Consider the following 15,665-nt stretch of genomic DNA (forward strand, 5'->3'; position numbering starts at 1 on the left):
TGAGGAATTGATAAAATATAAAAAACAAGATTGCAGATTACTTCACATGTGGCTTTTTGTATTGTAGTTTTAAAACTTGAATTTCTGGTAAGCTTAGTTTATCATTTAGTAACCTTCAGAAGTCTCTAAGTTGAAGTTCACTTCATGTGGTATTTAGTTTGCTTTTCTGCTTATTTAAACTAATTGTTACATGCAGATTAGCAATAATAGTGGTTAAGTGGCATTAGAGAAGAAAGTATTTAATATTTCTAATCAGAAGAAACAGTTAACATGGAACAGAGCTGTCTCTTAATTTCTAGAAAGTTGATCTTTCTATTAAGAGAAAGTACCATCTTTTTCCTTTTTTCCTATCTAGGAAAAATCAAAACTGGAAAGTGAACTGGTAAATATTGAGGCTCAGTATGATATGCTTAATGAAGGAGTTGTGCAAAGAAAAGAGAAAATACAAGAATTTCAGAAAAAAATTAATGAGGTAATGCATTCCATCAGAGCTTTGAGATGTTGTGCTGTTAGGCTACAGAAACCTGTGTTTTACTGACATTTAGACCTGGACAACTTCTAACTTTGTAAAGTGCTTTGTCAACAAGGCTTGTACATTATTCCAGCAATCTCTCCACATCCTTTACCTTTCTTGCCAAGGTAGCTGTGAACAGAGAATGTTAGTGTATGTGTGTCATAGCTTTGCAAATCAGTTTCCTTAGAGTCAAGGTTCTGTGACTGTCAAGTGCTAAACACAAATCCAACCAACCAAATCCATCTGTGTCTCAAATAGATGAAGCTTTGCTTAGTATCTACAGTTTTCTAGAGCTGAAAACAGTCCTCAGTACTGTGAGAGGACTGTGTTCTGAACTCTACAGGTGACATGTCTGGGGGATGGCCTGTATACTAGGAAAGTAGATGGAAAACAGCATAGTGTGAAGGTTCCTTTCTCTTGGGAAGTAGCCAGTATTTGTGCTTCATATTCTCTATGCTCTGATTACCCTGGGAAAGTGGCTGAGGTGTGCATGATAATTGTCAGCAAATTCCTATTTCACTGTTTAGTGGGGTTTGTTTGTTTCTGTAGAGGTTTTCTTTTTGTGGTTTTGTTGTTTGGTTTTTTCTTTGGTGGGTGGGAAAGAGGTTCTCTCGGGTTTTTTGCATGTTGTGGTTTTTGGGATTTGTTTTGGTATTTTGTTGGGTTTTGATTTTTTCTTTTTAAGACTGTTGTATACCTGTGTTCAAGTCCAATTCATGGAAGATGGAGCTAGCCTGTGATATAACTGAGTGTTCTTCTTTCACCCTCTCTTTTGAGCTGTAGATGATGGAGAACTTGGAGATCTTGTTCTATCCCACCTGTCCAAATTCATTACCTGTTACAATACTAAACAGCTTTTGTCTTTAGAATCTGCTCCTGTCTGCTTCTTATCAGCAACAGGAAAAGTTCCCTATGATATGTGATCTGCCACCTAGGTTATTCAGCTGGTTTTTGTGTAGACACTTCTGCCATCTCATCCCTCAGTTTCCCTGTCATTTGCTGATCTTCCCGTGCTCCCCAGAACAGTTCATACAGACACTGGGCAGATGGAAGAGCAGGGTTGTCATGAAGAGACTGAAGGCATTCAGTGAAGGGAATGTTAGTAAAGCCTAATGTGATGCTAGGAGGGGTTTCCTACTGTGTTCTGCTAGAGTAGGCAGTAACTGACCTCTTGGGGAAATAGGCATCTCATCTCTACCTGCATCTTGAAGCTGCCTTTGTTCCTACTCTTGCCAAACAAAGAAATCTGGTATAAGCTGTGGAAAAGTGGTACTGCAGCTTTATCTGGAAAATTCACAGCCCACAACCTAAGATGCTGGTGTAAATGTTGGAGAAGGAGAGATTCCTCACCACTGTCTGCAGTAACTCAGGCTGTATCATACATCTCTAATTTAGTTCCTGGCTTCTGACCCATTTTCATCAGTCAGTCTGGGATTAATCCATGACTGGAATTCTACATTTCAGAACAAGCCAAAATTGCTGCTGGTTCTCTGTCTTGCTTGGGGTGCAGCCATGAGGGAGTGCAGGTGTCTGTCATCTGCAAACACTGAGAATGTCGTTGATGGTTAAGCTTGTAAGAATTCCAGGTACAGGACCAGGTTTTGACCTGTAGAGTTCTCGTAAAATTTTGTTCAGTCCATTGGGTTTCCTTTTAAATAGGCTGTTGCTATTTCTTCCTTCAGTTCAGCCGTATACATTCTACCTAGTATTTGCCTGCTTAAATTTTTCTTCAAAATTTTAGAATTGGTTTTGGCTGATGCTTTTGTTAATAGCTACTGTATCATTAGGAGATTAGATATTCCATGGCAGAGTTTTTGCTATGACTTTTCTATAAATGGAGCACAGTTATTAATATTAATGGAAGTCTTGAAAGGATTCAAATAAAGACCTGAACTACAACTCCAAGAAATCTGGTGTATCTAATTAGTGTCCTGTCCAGCTTTCTCTTCTTCAGCTGTCTGGGAACAACAGGCAAAACCAGGGAAGCTGGTTACAACTGTGATGACTTTTGTCTTCGGAATGACCAGGTGCTGTCAAGAAGATCTTAGGTTGAGTTACACTTGGTAGCTCACAGGCACATATGCCATGTGTCTGGCATTTGGACTGAAAGTGTTACTTGAAAATTTCAAATACAAATTACTTCTCAGTAGTTGTTAGCTGTTTTCTTGAAGTATCTTAAAAATCCAGTCTGTAGCATGAAGTGATTGAATATTTTACGTCTGTGAGTTGAAAAATAGTATAATCAATTTTTGTTCCATTTCTCTGTTTTCAAAGGTTGAAGATGATGTTTTCCGGGAATTCTGTGAAGAAATTGGTATAGAAAATATTCGTGTGTATGAACAAGAACATGTGAGACAACAAGAGGAGATCGATAAGAGAAGGTGATATATGGCACTGAAATGTAAACCAGGGGTTGGTATTAGATTGGGCACACTGGTACTTGAGAAACTCCCTCACAGGAAATAACACAAAGTCCTAGGAGGATGTAGAAAGTTCTCTTTATTACTGTAAGGATTAGGTAGGCCACTGCTACAGATTAGTTAGACAAGGATTAGTTAGATCACTGCTGTGGTTTGGGTTTGTTAGACAGTCGGGGACTGCTTGCAACAAACTTGAAAGGTAACATTTACTATTTTGGTAGCGCTATTGTAAAGAAATAAAGAATAGTTTTCTGAAACCTACATTGAAAAATTGCACTCTCCCAGATTGAGAATAGCGAAGGGTCACTTGTGTTTGAAAAATCTTAAGGAAAACTGGGTGTAAGATGCAGGTGTTTCGTATAGGAACATACTCTTAAGGAAAACAGGCTCTTGAGTTTTTCACATGTGACCTCACCTAGTGTTTCTCTCGTGTCACTGCACCATAGATTTGTATTTTAGGAGGAAAATGATAAAATGAACTGATGGTTGAAGTTCAAGTGTCACTTTCCATATTGATGTGGCTATATTGTATTTTTTCAACTAATATCACTGTATCTTTGTGATTTCCCGTATATCCACAGGATGTGGTGTAGTAGAATCAATGTATGCAGGTTTTTGTGTTCATATAGAAGATACAGTAATGGTATCTAAATAGAGTCCAATCACAGTTACTAGCCTGCTTTGTAAGAACTGGTTTTAAATCCTGTACTTTGACTAGACTGGAGTTTGAAAATCAGAGGACACGACTGAAGATTCAGCTGGAGTATAATCGTGATCATCTACAAAAATTAACAAACTCAGTCAGCAAGTTGAGGGAGACAGTTCATAAAGATGAAGCTGAGATTATCAAGCTACAGAAGGTAAGTGTAAAAATCAGTGTCTGTCTCCGTAATTCAGTGCATTCTTTCCTCTCAGTTCCAGTTTTGAATAAATGTAGTTGATGCTGTGGATTAATTTTTCAAGAGGTTAATTCAGTTTTGACTTGACAATTGCTTAAAAAATGCAGATGCATATTGCATTTTAACCTTGGAATAAACTGCTGTATTTGGATGCTTATTTATTATTAAAAATAAGTTTACTAAAAATTAAGTTTTGGATTACTGTCTGTACAGTATTATTTTATATTTTGTTCAGTTGATGTGTTCAGTTGATATGAAAAGGCAACATACAATTACAGATAAAACCAGCAGCATGTGGCTCAGATTCAGCAGAAGATTTTATGAGCAAGAGCAAACAACTCTGGTGTTTTACATCTTTAAGCTACTTTACAGCCACTAATACATTTAAAATAATGCTATGAAACCGATTCAGATTTTTAGTTGAAGTAATATGAATGGATTCCTCCTTCGCAGTGTTTATCCTGTATTGTGCTGATGGTGCTTGTTAAAGAAACTGTGCTTGTTCACAGAAAAGGGAAGGAGAAAAGATATGCTTTGAACAAAAAACAAAACGTGAAATGTATAAAACTGCCACAAAGTGGGGGGAAACCCCCTCTATCCAGTGCCTTTCAGATCTTGTGCTGTAACACATTTGAATGTAACAGGTTTAAACTTTAACTTCTCCTTTCTCTATAGTAGACGTTCCAGATCTAGATTCTTGGTGGGAGTTAAAAATTTAAATATTTCTATGCAGGATGAGGAAAATCTTCTAAAAAAAGTGAATGAACTTTTGGAGGAGCAGCAACACCTTAAAGATAAATTAAGTGCTCATAAATCTGAGCTTACAAAAAGCCAAAATGAAGTTGAAGAGTTCAGAAAGACGATGTTAACTCTTAATAGGTAATTCCTACTTGTACTCCTGGGAAGATGATTAACGGGATAATATTTAGAAGGGATTTAGTGATCACCTGTTTGGATTTCTCTTGTTTTGTTTTCTTGTGAAAGATTTATTAGAGACATAGTGATCTGTATCTACAGTGTGCCTTAGTTTAACAGTGTTTCTAATTCAGTGTGTGAAGGAGAGTATTTCAAGAGAGCCATTCCATAAACCATATAGAATAATTTCATTACCTGCCTAGTCTTGGGTCTCACTGTGATCTCTGCCCACAGATCTCTGATCTCTTGTGGTCAGTGTGTAGTAGCTTACAGCTTGACTGGGGGCATGTGAAGTTCCCTGGTAGTTCCACAATTTAGTTTGAGTTGTACAGTGGGCCCAATTAATGGGAACATTTTTATTTTCCAATTTCATTGTTATTTTTCCAGACTTTTCATGTGTTGGATACCTTAAACTAATACTAACTTTAGGTCATTATTTGGTCCTACTATTATATATTAAATCAACTCCTTTGTGGACAGTTTGTACTTCAGTTCTGTGGTGCTTGCTTATTATTGATGTGGCTAATGTCCTTTAATCAGGAGTCATCTCTGTGTTTTAAAACCCCATCATGTTGGCACAGTATGACTAGGTAAATTTGTGGCATCTTCTATAAACTTATGAACTGTATGCCTATTAATTTGTATTGTGTGTAATTTTAACAATATGTTATGTTTCTGCTGATGGTAACTTTGTGCTGTCAGAGGAATTGGTTGCACAGAATCAAGCTGTTTCAAGAAGAGTAATGATAAAAGATACTTGTTTACATGTTGAAGGATCAAATCTCCATACATGTTCATTAGAGTTCAGGGGTAGGCTGTTATTAGGAAAGATGGGTATTGGAACATGCCTTTAAGTGAACTTGGCAATGTACTGAGACTGAGGCTCCCTCTGGAGTAATTCAGGAGAATGGAGGGGATGGCAGAAGTACAGTACCATTTTCCTTTGTATTTGATGGGGATTCCTGCAGAGGAAAGAGCACTCTTGGTGCTTGGAATCTGTTTTCCATGCTGTATTTATCTTGCTGTTTTTCTGTGGATGTTAATAGCAGTGGTGTTTCCACTCTTGAGTTGTTTTGTGCCCTTTGTGCATGTAGAGAAGCCACAAAGTTGCAGAGGGAAGCTACAGCTCTAGAAACCTCTCTGGAAGAGAAGAGATTAAAGCGACATAATCTGCTGCTTGAATGCAAGGTGCAGGACTTGAAAATCAAGTTACTGTTTGGATCACTGGATGACATCAGTGAAGTAGAGGTACTTAAAAGTGTTTACAGGAGATAGATATCATAGAGGAGCACTTACTTATTAATTTGAAGATCCTTTTTCTCTCCTTACAGGACTGTTTGTCTTACATAGTACTTATTCAAACAAATATTCTCTATTTGTGTGATCAGGTCTCTTTCATTCAAAAGAAGTATTTCTTTTTATTTTTGTAGACAGAAATATTGTTTGCAAGTATTTTTGCTTGTGCTTGAAACGTACTTCTGTGAAATACATAAAATCTTGCGGGACAAGAAAATTGATATGAAGATACATAAGAGGATACACAGGGGTCAGTTCGGAAATGTAAATAAATATGGCTTGTACAAGGGTTGAGGTTGCATTTGGTCAATCATCCATAATATAAATGCTGTACATAAAATCATCCTTTTGTATTCAGTAGATGTAGATATTCACAGAAATCAGGGATAGGCTAAAATAGAAACATTCCTGCTGTCTGATGATTGCTCCTCGTTACTTGTCTTCATCTTCCCTCCTTTTCCAACATATTTTTGTGAGGAGAAATAAACTTTCTGCACTTTTACAAAAGAAATGAGATGTGGGTTTTGAAGGACTTACTACATGTGTTTGAATTTGGAAGGAGTCTTGAACCCATTCCTTAGAAAAGTATTTTCGCTGGAGGATAGGTGTGAACTGGGCCAGCAGACAAAATGCAGGCAGTGAGGTGGGGTGAGCAGTCTGTAAAGGAACAGAACTGCTAGTGATCAAAGGATGTACGAACTCAGCTCTCACTGTTCCTGAATAAGGAAGAGAGGAAACCAAGGAGGTGAGCAGAAGGAATAACGATGTGGATTCTTAATTGATCTCACTGAGAAGACCAGCAAGATTTGGTTCTGAGGAAGCATCTTGGTGGGAAAGGAGTCTAATAATGAGAGGTGGCACATGTTTCATTTGAGGGAAAATGACTGAAATTCAGCCTACAGGGAGTAGAAGATTCTCTGCTTATGCCATATACAACTGAAGCTCCTTGTTTCTTTTGAGGTTGACTGAGTGGAGGAAATGCCTCAGTTTACACAGTTCAGCCTTCCCTTGGAAGGGGTTGAGGAATCAGAGAGTGTAAATCTTTCCAGTCAGGAGATTTACAGGTTGTACTGTGTTGTAAATATGTTACAAACAAATTGCCGCTGCTTTCAACATAGCTTCAAGCTGAGTTTAGCAGATGTTTTCATCTTCATTTAACAGGTGTGCGTGCTAATTAGGTTCATGAGATCTTAACTCCTCAGTCCATTTGGGCCAGAGGAAGAGCCATGGATTAAGTTTACCTTGTACCATGTTACCACTGTCTTTTAATTTTAAAATGTCCTTCATCTTATAGCTAGGAACTGAAATAGAAGGCACCCAGACTCCATCAGGGATCTATGAAAGGGAAGAGAGAATTCAGATAGACTACAGTGCCCTAGAAGTCGACCTAAAGGTAATCTTCTTGGTCTGAAATTATTAGAGATGGAGTATTTGATTTTTATTTTTGTGAAAAATACTTTCTTTGTTGTTTATTTATTCTTTACCATGGTCTTTAAGTGACACATGGTAAAAACACTGCTAAGCTGAAGTACATGTGTATATGTGCTGTAGTTTTGCACTCATGACATAGGATTGATGTGTGGGATTTCTAGATAGGTCAGTTTTCCATGTAACTGGCTTTAACTTACAGCTTACTTGAACCACAGAAATGGAATTGAGAGACTTAATATAACCTTGATTTTTTTTTTTTTTCTCTCCTCCTTTACTTTCTGCCTTGAAGTTCCAACTTTGTATGTTAAGGCTCAAAACTCCAAAACCCAAGGATGGTTGTGGGGGGTTGTTTACCTTCTGTGGCATTTGCAGAGACTGGGGCTTCCCATCCTTCTCTGTCTAACAGCCCATTAGGTCACATTTTCTCAGCAGGTTTTGTAATTTTGTTTTCCTTTTTAATCTTGAGGAAGATAGTTAAATGTCCAAGGCTAAGCACAGAGCAAAGGATGAATCTGTCATCACTAGAACTTATCTCAGAGAATTCACTGAGGACCTCTCCTTTAAAAATGAAGGAGTGAAGCACTAATCCTGCTCCTGTGCTGTATTTTAAAAAGGGAATCAAGGGAAAGGAATTGGTTCCCTGTTTTTAAAGGTCTTGGGGGAGAACAGTGAGGGCTTGGTAGATTCATTGCAAAAGCTAAGACCTGGGTGGCATCTTCAGTTGCGTTTCCAGTTAAAGCTATTAATAAGTGGGGTAATTGTTTCAGGAACCATGAGTGCATGCTGTATGTATTGAAATGTCTTGGCCTAAAAGCAAATTAGATTACTCCATTTTTTTTTTTCTTTAGGAACTAGAATCTGATAAAGATATAGAGGATCATGTTAAGCAAATGCAGCAGGAAATCAAATGTAAAGAGGTCACGTTAATGAAGACAGCTGCTCCAAACCTGAGAGCAGGAGAGAAATTACAGACAGCTCGAGACAAGTTCCAAGAATCAATAGATGGTAACGCTGAGTCTTTCATGTCAGTCACTTCTGAGATTTCACCCTAATTGAAATTTCTTTTCTTGGGGTTGGTCCTGCCGGCTTTGCTCCTTTCAGATATCACAGTATTTTTTTGTGCTCAAGTGTTTATCCTCAGTTATCTAATTATATGTAAACAATTCATTAACATACACTTGAGTGAGCAGTAGTTTGTTGAAATACAGTTTGAATGATTGGGAAGATTCCCACATGACATCATAAAGTATTTCTGAGAATTACTGACTTTAATGTTAAAATTGCTACAATTTTTCTTACATAACTGAAGGAACTGTGTGTGTTGTCCAAAACTCAGACATGAGCATTTCTGCAAAATGATGAGTATCCTCAGAGAGTTTTGCAGACATTAACAATGTAAGAAACCTAAGGGGTTCTGGAGCTGTACCAGGTCAGTGCTGGTGCTACTTAGGGCTGCCTGGCTCCCAGAAGGAACTAGGAGAATTTTATTCCTTGCTCCAGACAACTGTGGCACAGAGCAGATTGGATACATCACAACTTTGCTGGTTTGTGGGTCCTCCATTTGAAATCTGGAAGGCAACTCACACTATATCGGTATGTTCCTTTTTCTGCAATAAGTATTTTCCTTGATGCTGCTCATAGTACTCAGTATGTATTTGTTCTGTCTATTTGCTCAAAGACTTCTTAAGGAGTAATTCCTGTGATTTTGGGTTTTTTCCTGTAGCTTTTGAGACCAGCAGAAAGGAGGCCAGAATTTGCAAGCAGGAATTTGAAGAGGTGAAAAAAAGGAGATACGAGCTGTTTAGCCGGTGCTTTGAGCATGCCTCCATAGCCATTGACAGGATCTACAAGAAGCTTTGCAGGAACACTAGTGCTCAGGTGTGTCGTGTTCAGGGGCTTTGTCTTAAAGGCCTTAGTGGATGCTAAGTATAAAATAACACTTTTGGTTTCCAAAGACAGTCTCAGTCCTAAAGATGAAAATTACAGAAATAGACTACAGAAGTTTAGGGTCAGGGAAGGAATAGGTGGTAAGCCAAAGTATGCTTGACATTAGAGAGAGGTAATCTGTGAACAAAATTGGGAACTACTCAGCTTGGCTTAGTTTTCTTCTTTGCTTTTAGAAAACTTGTAAATTATCAGAACAAAAGTGTGAAATGTAATTGAGTACTTCATTTAAAAATAACATTGGTTTACAAATCAGGTGATACAAATATTAATCATTAGTACAGACAGCTAGAAATCATAAATCAGTGCTAGTGTTTTGTACAAGGTCTTGAAGCACGTTCTACCCCACTTAAATATTTAGAAAACACAGACATAATATGTTTGCAACTTTTAAGAAACATGTAGAAAAATTGTCCCACAATTATCTTTGTTACTCTTCCTGTATTAATACCAAAAGTCAAGAGGGAACTCCCAAATGCTTTGGTTATGTCAAATTCCATAGACTGTGGAATGTTTAAGGGATTGAACTCTTGTCTGTCGTAAGATTTTGTGTTTTCCCTCAGCATGTTGTGTGTTCGTTTGGTTTTCTTCCATTATGTCTGTAATCTGAGAGGAGACATTTGAAAGGAGGGTTAAGTAAGGAAATTTCTGTTTTATCTGTCTCCACTTGTGCGGAGGGGAAGAGTCTGTATTATTTTATTGTCTCTTCTATTAATGAGAAAAATAAACCATGTAGCAAAGATCTTACCCATTGACCTTTTATTGGTTTGGAAAAATGGCGGTTTCTTTAAAATAATGCTTTTAAATTTTGGCCCTGGGAACCAGGATACAAAGTACAGAAGAAGACTTCAATACAAGCAGTCTTTGTCCAACCTAGCTCAAAGCTAGGTTCTGTAAAAGCCAGCCTTTCACCAGAAAAAGGCACTTTTGCAAATATATTGTCTTCCAGGCCAAAAAAGAAGAAATCTGCTTTTGAAGTGTAACATTTTAATAATTAAAAAAATCAAAGCAGTTACATAAAAGGTGATAAAATCAAGTTTGTTTAGTAGTTGAAAAATTGTAAATAATAAATATGTGGTGCTATTTCTTTACTGGTGTTGTTACTGAGCCTCTTGGTTCCTGGTTTGTTAGCAAAACCATACTCTCTGGGAATTGGATAATGTTGCTCTCAGAATGGATGAACAGGTTCCCTAAAAGTGAAGCAAACTCACTGGTTTCCTCACTAGCTCAGGCAGTCTTTAAACCTAAGAACTACCCATCTAAATAATTTTATAAGTGTCACTATTAACAATTAAATGTATTTGTTTCCAGGCATTCCTTAGTCCTGAAAATCCTGAGGAGCCCTATCTGGAAGGCATTGGCTTTAATTGCGTGGCTCCAGGCAAGCGCTTTATGCCAATGGACAGTTTGTCAGGAGGGGAAAAAACAGTGGCAGCCCTGGCTCTTGTGTTTGCCATACACAGGTAAAAGAAGTGTTCTGGGATTATCCAGGGAAAAAAAGGAAGTATTATGGTATTCTCCAGGTATCTGGCCAAGTAGGTGATAGAAAGAGACAGTGTTATGCTTACACACATACTAAAAAAATTCTGCTAATGGAGTGGTCAAGCATTGCTGAAGTCCTTATTCTTTATCCGTCATGATTTTATATAGTCAATGTAGAATTTTATGTTAATTAAAATATTAACTGTTAATTAAGTTGTCTATTATTTAATATTAAATGTTAAATGATACCTAATTATTTAATTAAAATAAATATGAGTAATATTGCAAAATATTATCAACATTTTTTATGCAGTAAGCAAGTAATTAGAATGTTTATTAACATTTTGGTATCTCAATGCAAAATACTGTCTTGTCTTCTGCAGCTTTCGTCCAGCTCCTTTTTTTATTTTGGATGAGATAGATGCTGCACTGGACAACACAAACATTGATAAAGTAAGTTGGTCTTTTACCAGCAGTATCTGGTACCTTTTGTAGAAGTGTGGCTACTTCCATTGCAGGGTGTTGGAATACAGAGATTGATTAGCCTGACTGAACCTGTTTTAAATGAGATTGGATTTAGGGCTGAAGTAATTGGTCTATGAGGTATGAGACATAGGCAAAGTTTGAATTCCTTAATCCAAGTGTGTTTGATTGGCCTCTAAACTGTGAAGGTGAGAGGAGGTGGTGAGGAGTTTGAAGGTGTGCAGCGTAACACCAGTGTAACCCCATGCGGCACAGTCCGACCTGGCAGGCACCTGGGAATTGTGCTGCTTGGAATTTGTAAGGCCTTGGAGTTCCCTTGGCTCTGAGAAGTAGCAAGGAGTGCGTCTGCATGTGGCAACCAAGTCATTCTGTCACTGGAGTGTTTAATACAATTGGCCTAGTAACTATTTTTGCATTAGCACCAGTTAAGCTGTTACTCCTGTCATTTTAGTCACATGACTTTCTTGATTAAAACACCTTCCAGCCCTCTCAATTACTTTTTCCCTTTTTGCCAGTAACTGTTCAATGTAACACGAACTGAGGCTGGAGCACAAACAGCAGATTGCATCTGTGGATGCCAGCCCCTGAGAGGGGGAGGCTCAGAACAGGAGGGTTGTTTGTAGGGAGGAATCCTAAAGCTTTCCACATAAGCCTGGATTTTCTTCTGTGGAAGCATTTTTTTTCAGAGCAGTATTTCTACTGGCATTACTGCTAATGTCAGTTTTGGTAGAGCCTAACAAACAAAAGCAGTTGTTTAAACACCAAACATTTTGGTTTTTCCCCTGATGGCATTAACTGTGATGTGCTGAGTACCCCAAAGTTTACTTGGAGGGTACCTCTGGAATAGACAGCTGGGAAGCTCTACCACTTGTGCCTGCCAGATAGAATTCAGTTCCTTCTTGGAGGTTACTGACTCACTCTGAGAGGTTCCTGAACCTGAATTCTGTAAATATTCCTTGGGATGCAAGTCCACAGGGTTACCCAGGCCCTGAGGTTGTTATAACTTGATGCAGTTTGAGCAAGATCAGATGGGATGTAATGGGGCTATAATGAAAATACGGAAGCTTTAGGGTTTGGCTCTCAGTGACATGATAAAAACAAGATTACACAGCACCTCTGTGATCTGAGCTTCTGTCAGATACTGCTCTACTTATGAGTCTCCCTCAGGACCACTCTAAGATGATGTATTCTGGTTAAATATGAGTATTATGTTTTCTGTATGTTGTTCTTTCTGGGCTCAGATGTCTCAAGGCTGATGACCTGGAGCAGTGCAGGCTGACTCCAGGTTTTCCTTTGCTGTTATACCATTTACTGCTGAACTCCGCATTTCTGCCTTTCTTGGAAGCTGGGGTGTGTCAGGTGATGAGCACTGCCCATCTCTGCAGCTGTCTAGGGTGGCTGTCTGGTATGTCTCCTGGCTCTGTCTGGAGCTGGGCAGGGACCCAGATCATGCCCTTATCTGCTTGTTACCTGGATGACTTTATTAATCCGAGTAAATTCCTGTTGCCATTAGACATGCCCCAATCCCATACATGCTGCACGAAAGTGAGGATTTCTGGGATGTTGCCAGCTTTCCATATAGGGTACCTATGATGCATTAATAGAGCTGATGATGATTAACAGAGTGCACAGGGCACTTTGCCTCTCTAAGGAGGGTCATTCTGCCTGGCAAAAGAGAGGGTCCCCTCTACACCTAAGGGTGTGCTGAGCACCATTTTTGTCAAAACACTGGAAACAATGAGGTGATTTTGCCTCTATGCACCTGGATTTCTCAATTTAAACATAGTTAAAATTAAATACTGGAAGTGAGCAACACTGATGTGTAAAAGATTGTTGCTGGTACTCACTGCATATCCATTTTTTATCCTAAGAAATTAATGCATATCCTTCCATTCTTTCAGATTGATGATGTATTAAAGCAGATTCCTCAATAATTGGAACTATACTCTGAAATTATTGTGAAGTCTGTAACTTACTAAAGACAGTTCTTCCCATAACTTACTAACAACAGTTCTTTCTTTAAAAAATAATTTCCTTATTGTGTAGATAGAACTGTGCAGGCAGAGGGCTCATTAAGAATGTACTGGATTTCCTTTATGCAGCATTTAATTTATATTGGGAGACATTGCAATACTCACCAGTTCGTAACTTACATTTGTACCTTTATGTTGCATTATCATTGAGAAACTTGCTGCTGTCTGCAGTGAACTAATTTAAGATTATTATACAGCCAGTAGCAAACTTTTCACACTTTTTAAAAAAAACTTATTTAGGAATTTCCACCTTCCTTTCTAGTTACGTTAAGTAAAATTGTTATTCATGGGCACTGGTGTCTTTTTATAGCTTTATTCATTGGACTGAACCATTATTTTCTTAAATGTTTTCAAAAAGCAGCACATCTGAGGGGTTGTCTTAAAACCATGCAAAATATCTGGCTGTTAAAACTGGTTTATTTCTCATTTTATCAATCTTACTTCATGACAGAATTCTACAGCTAGCACAATTCAGTTCCCTCACCATTCTGTAATCACAGCACTGTTTCAGGTTGCCAGAACTAACTGAAATACTTGTTTTTTTCCGAAGGTCTCGAGTTTCATTAGAGAACAGGCACATGAACGGTTCCAAATGATAGTTATTTCCCTGAAGGAAGAGTTTTATTGCAAGGCAGATGCATTGATTGGAGTGTGTCCTGAGGTAATAATTAATTATGGTTAAATAAGGCACATGGGGTTGTTGAGGTGCTGGGTCACACCTGAAGTGTTGCTCCAGTGAGTCATGCACACAGTTGGTGACTGGGTGTGTCCTGCAGTGCAGGTACTGGCTCTGGGGGACATCCTTTGGGGAACTCAAGCTCATGCTTGTATCTCATAGTTATGAAATGCTTATTTCAAGTACCAGAAGTGTATTACATGGTGTGATCCTCCCTCTTCTCAGCACGATGATATTATGTTTAGCCAAGTCCTGACCCTGGATCTTACAGAGTACCCAGAAGGGGAAGAGGAGGACACAGCAGAGAAGCCGAGCCGCGGTTCTGTCTTTGAATAGCACGTGGATGGTGTCAGAGCCAGGTGACAACAGGAACTGGGTTCACAGCTGACTGTTGCAAACCTGAGTTTGAATGTGGCTCTTAAAAGTTGACAGGGAAATGTTCACTTTCAAGTGAAGCAGTTTTGCAAAATATTAAGGGAATCAGCTGTTACTCCTTGATGCAGTTTTGTTAAGGAGTGAGAGGCCGAGGCTGTTCCTGAGGTGTGCACACTGATATCCAAAGCTTTCTTTCCAAATGTTTTGGCTGTAAGAAGAAGGGCTGCAGCTTCATTTCTGTAAGTACAGTATCCCAAAGAACAAGCCTCTCGCTTTTCTTAGAAAAAGTCCATAGTGCCTGCACACTGTTCAGGTGCTCACTGCTCCAGTCAGGACCTTTTGTTGTAGCTGCATTTGCCTTCAGATAGGATTATTTCCTCTTTTCTAAAACAGTAAGGTACTGGAATGTGCTCTTGGGTGCACAACCAGAAAGACTTCAGTCTTCCACTACAACCTTGTGCAAGTATTAGTTAACTGTACAAATAAACTTGTGATGCAGCTCTAGAGCTGTGATGAAACCTTGAAAAATTTCACCTCTGAGGTATTTCAATTTGCACAGAAGTGGCAAGAATGAGGCAGATGCTATAGAGCCACCAGCCTTATAAAAATGTATTGGTTTGTTATTATGCAGTTGTCCCAGTACACTCAAGTTATTTTGCTGGCCGTTTTTCATCTAAGCAGCAAAGTTAATGAAGTTGGGTATAGAAAACTGAAAGCTGGAATCACTTTATCTGGCTTATGTTCCACCTCTGTGTGTGCTGAAGTGTTCCCCTTGGTTTGTAGTTGTTCATAATAATTATATACTGTGTTCACAGGGCATGTTCCTTTTGTCCCATGGGTTGCCTACACATACCTGCCTTGTCTTGTGCTGTGAACCCTGGGCTTGTGCTGGGCCTGTGGGGATCCTGCCTCAGGGAGGAAGAATGTCTGAGCACAGGAGTGTTAAGTGTTTCATGGGAATACAGATGTTCATCCAATACTGGTGTTACTGCTACACATCACTGAATAAAATAATGTACTCTGAGGTGTGAGTCAGCACCAGTGCCTTAATTCAGAATCCGGTGACAGATATGTGTGTTAGGAGATAACATAACCCCTCACTTTTCTGCTTTTGAGAATACAATAGATGGGCCTTGAGACAGGAGGCTGCTGGACAAGCTGCAGTTCAGCAGTTGGGAAGAATCACCAGTGCTGGTT

At 38.8% G+C, this 15,665-nt stretch overlaps 1 protein-coding gene across 3 annotated transcripts in view; it reads left to right on the forward strand.

Annotated features, from left to right (window-relative positions):
* SMC1B (structural maintenance of chromosomes 1B) overlaps positions 1 to 15,492 on the forward strand; it is a 31,838-nt gene extending 16,346 nt beyond the window's left edge. For 2 of the 3 annotated variants that reach the window (XM_069003466.1, XM_069003467.1), the window contains exons 14-25: positions 356 to 472; positions 2,789 to 2,895; positions 3,653 to 3,794; positions 4,567 to 4,712; positions 5,843 to 5,996; positions 7,339 to 7,437; positions 8,324 to 8,480; positions 9,199 to 9,353; positions 10,731 to 10,882; positions 11,285 to 11,354; positions 13,968 to 14,078; positions 14,319 to 15,492. In XM_069003466.1, the coding sequence (XP_068859567.1) occupies positions 356 to 472; positions 2,789 to 2,895; positions 3,653 to 3,794; positions 4,567 to 4,712; positions 5,843 to 5,996; positions 7,339 to 7,437; positions 8,324 to 8,480; positions 9,199 to 9,353; positions 10,731 to 10,882; positions 11,285 to 11,354; positions 13,968 to 14,078; positions 14,319 to 14,429 (1,521 nt within the window). In that variant the 3' untranslated portion in view covers positions 14,430 to 15,492. The remainder of the gene's footprint in view (positions 1 to 355; positions 473 to 2,788; positions 2,896 to 3,652; positions 3,795 to 4,566; positions 4,713 to 5,842; positions 5,997 to 7,338; positions 7,438 to 8,323; positions 8,481 to 9,198; positions 9,354 to 10,730; positions 10,883 to 11,284; positions 11,355 to 13,967; positions 14,079 to 14,318) is intronic. The other variant, XM_069003468.1, reaches the window with a different exon arrangement.
* Positions 15,493 to 15,665: the final 173 nt, after the last annotated feature.

Source organism: Aphelocoma coerulescens, chromosome 1A (genome assembly GCF_041296385.1).
Source record: "Aphelocoma coerulescens isolate FSJ_1873_10779 chromosome 1A, UR_Acoe_1.0, whole genome shotgun sequence".
Classification (NCBI taxonomy): domain Eukaryota; kingdom Metazoa; phylum Chordata; class Aves; order Passeriformes; family Corvidae; genus Aphelocoma; species Aphelocoma coerulescens.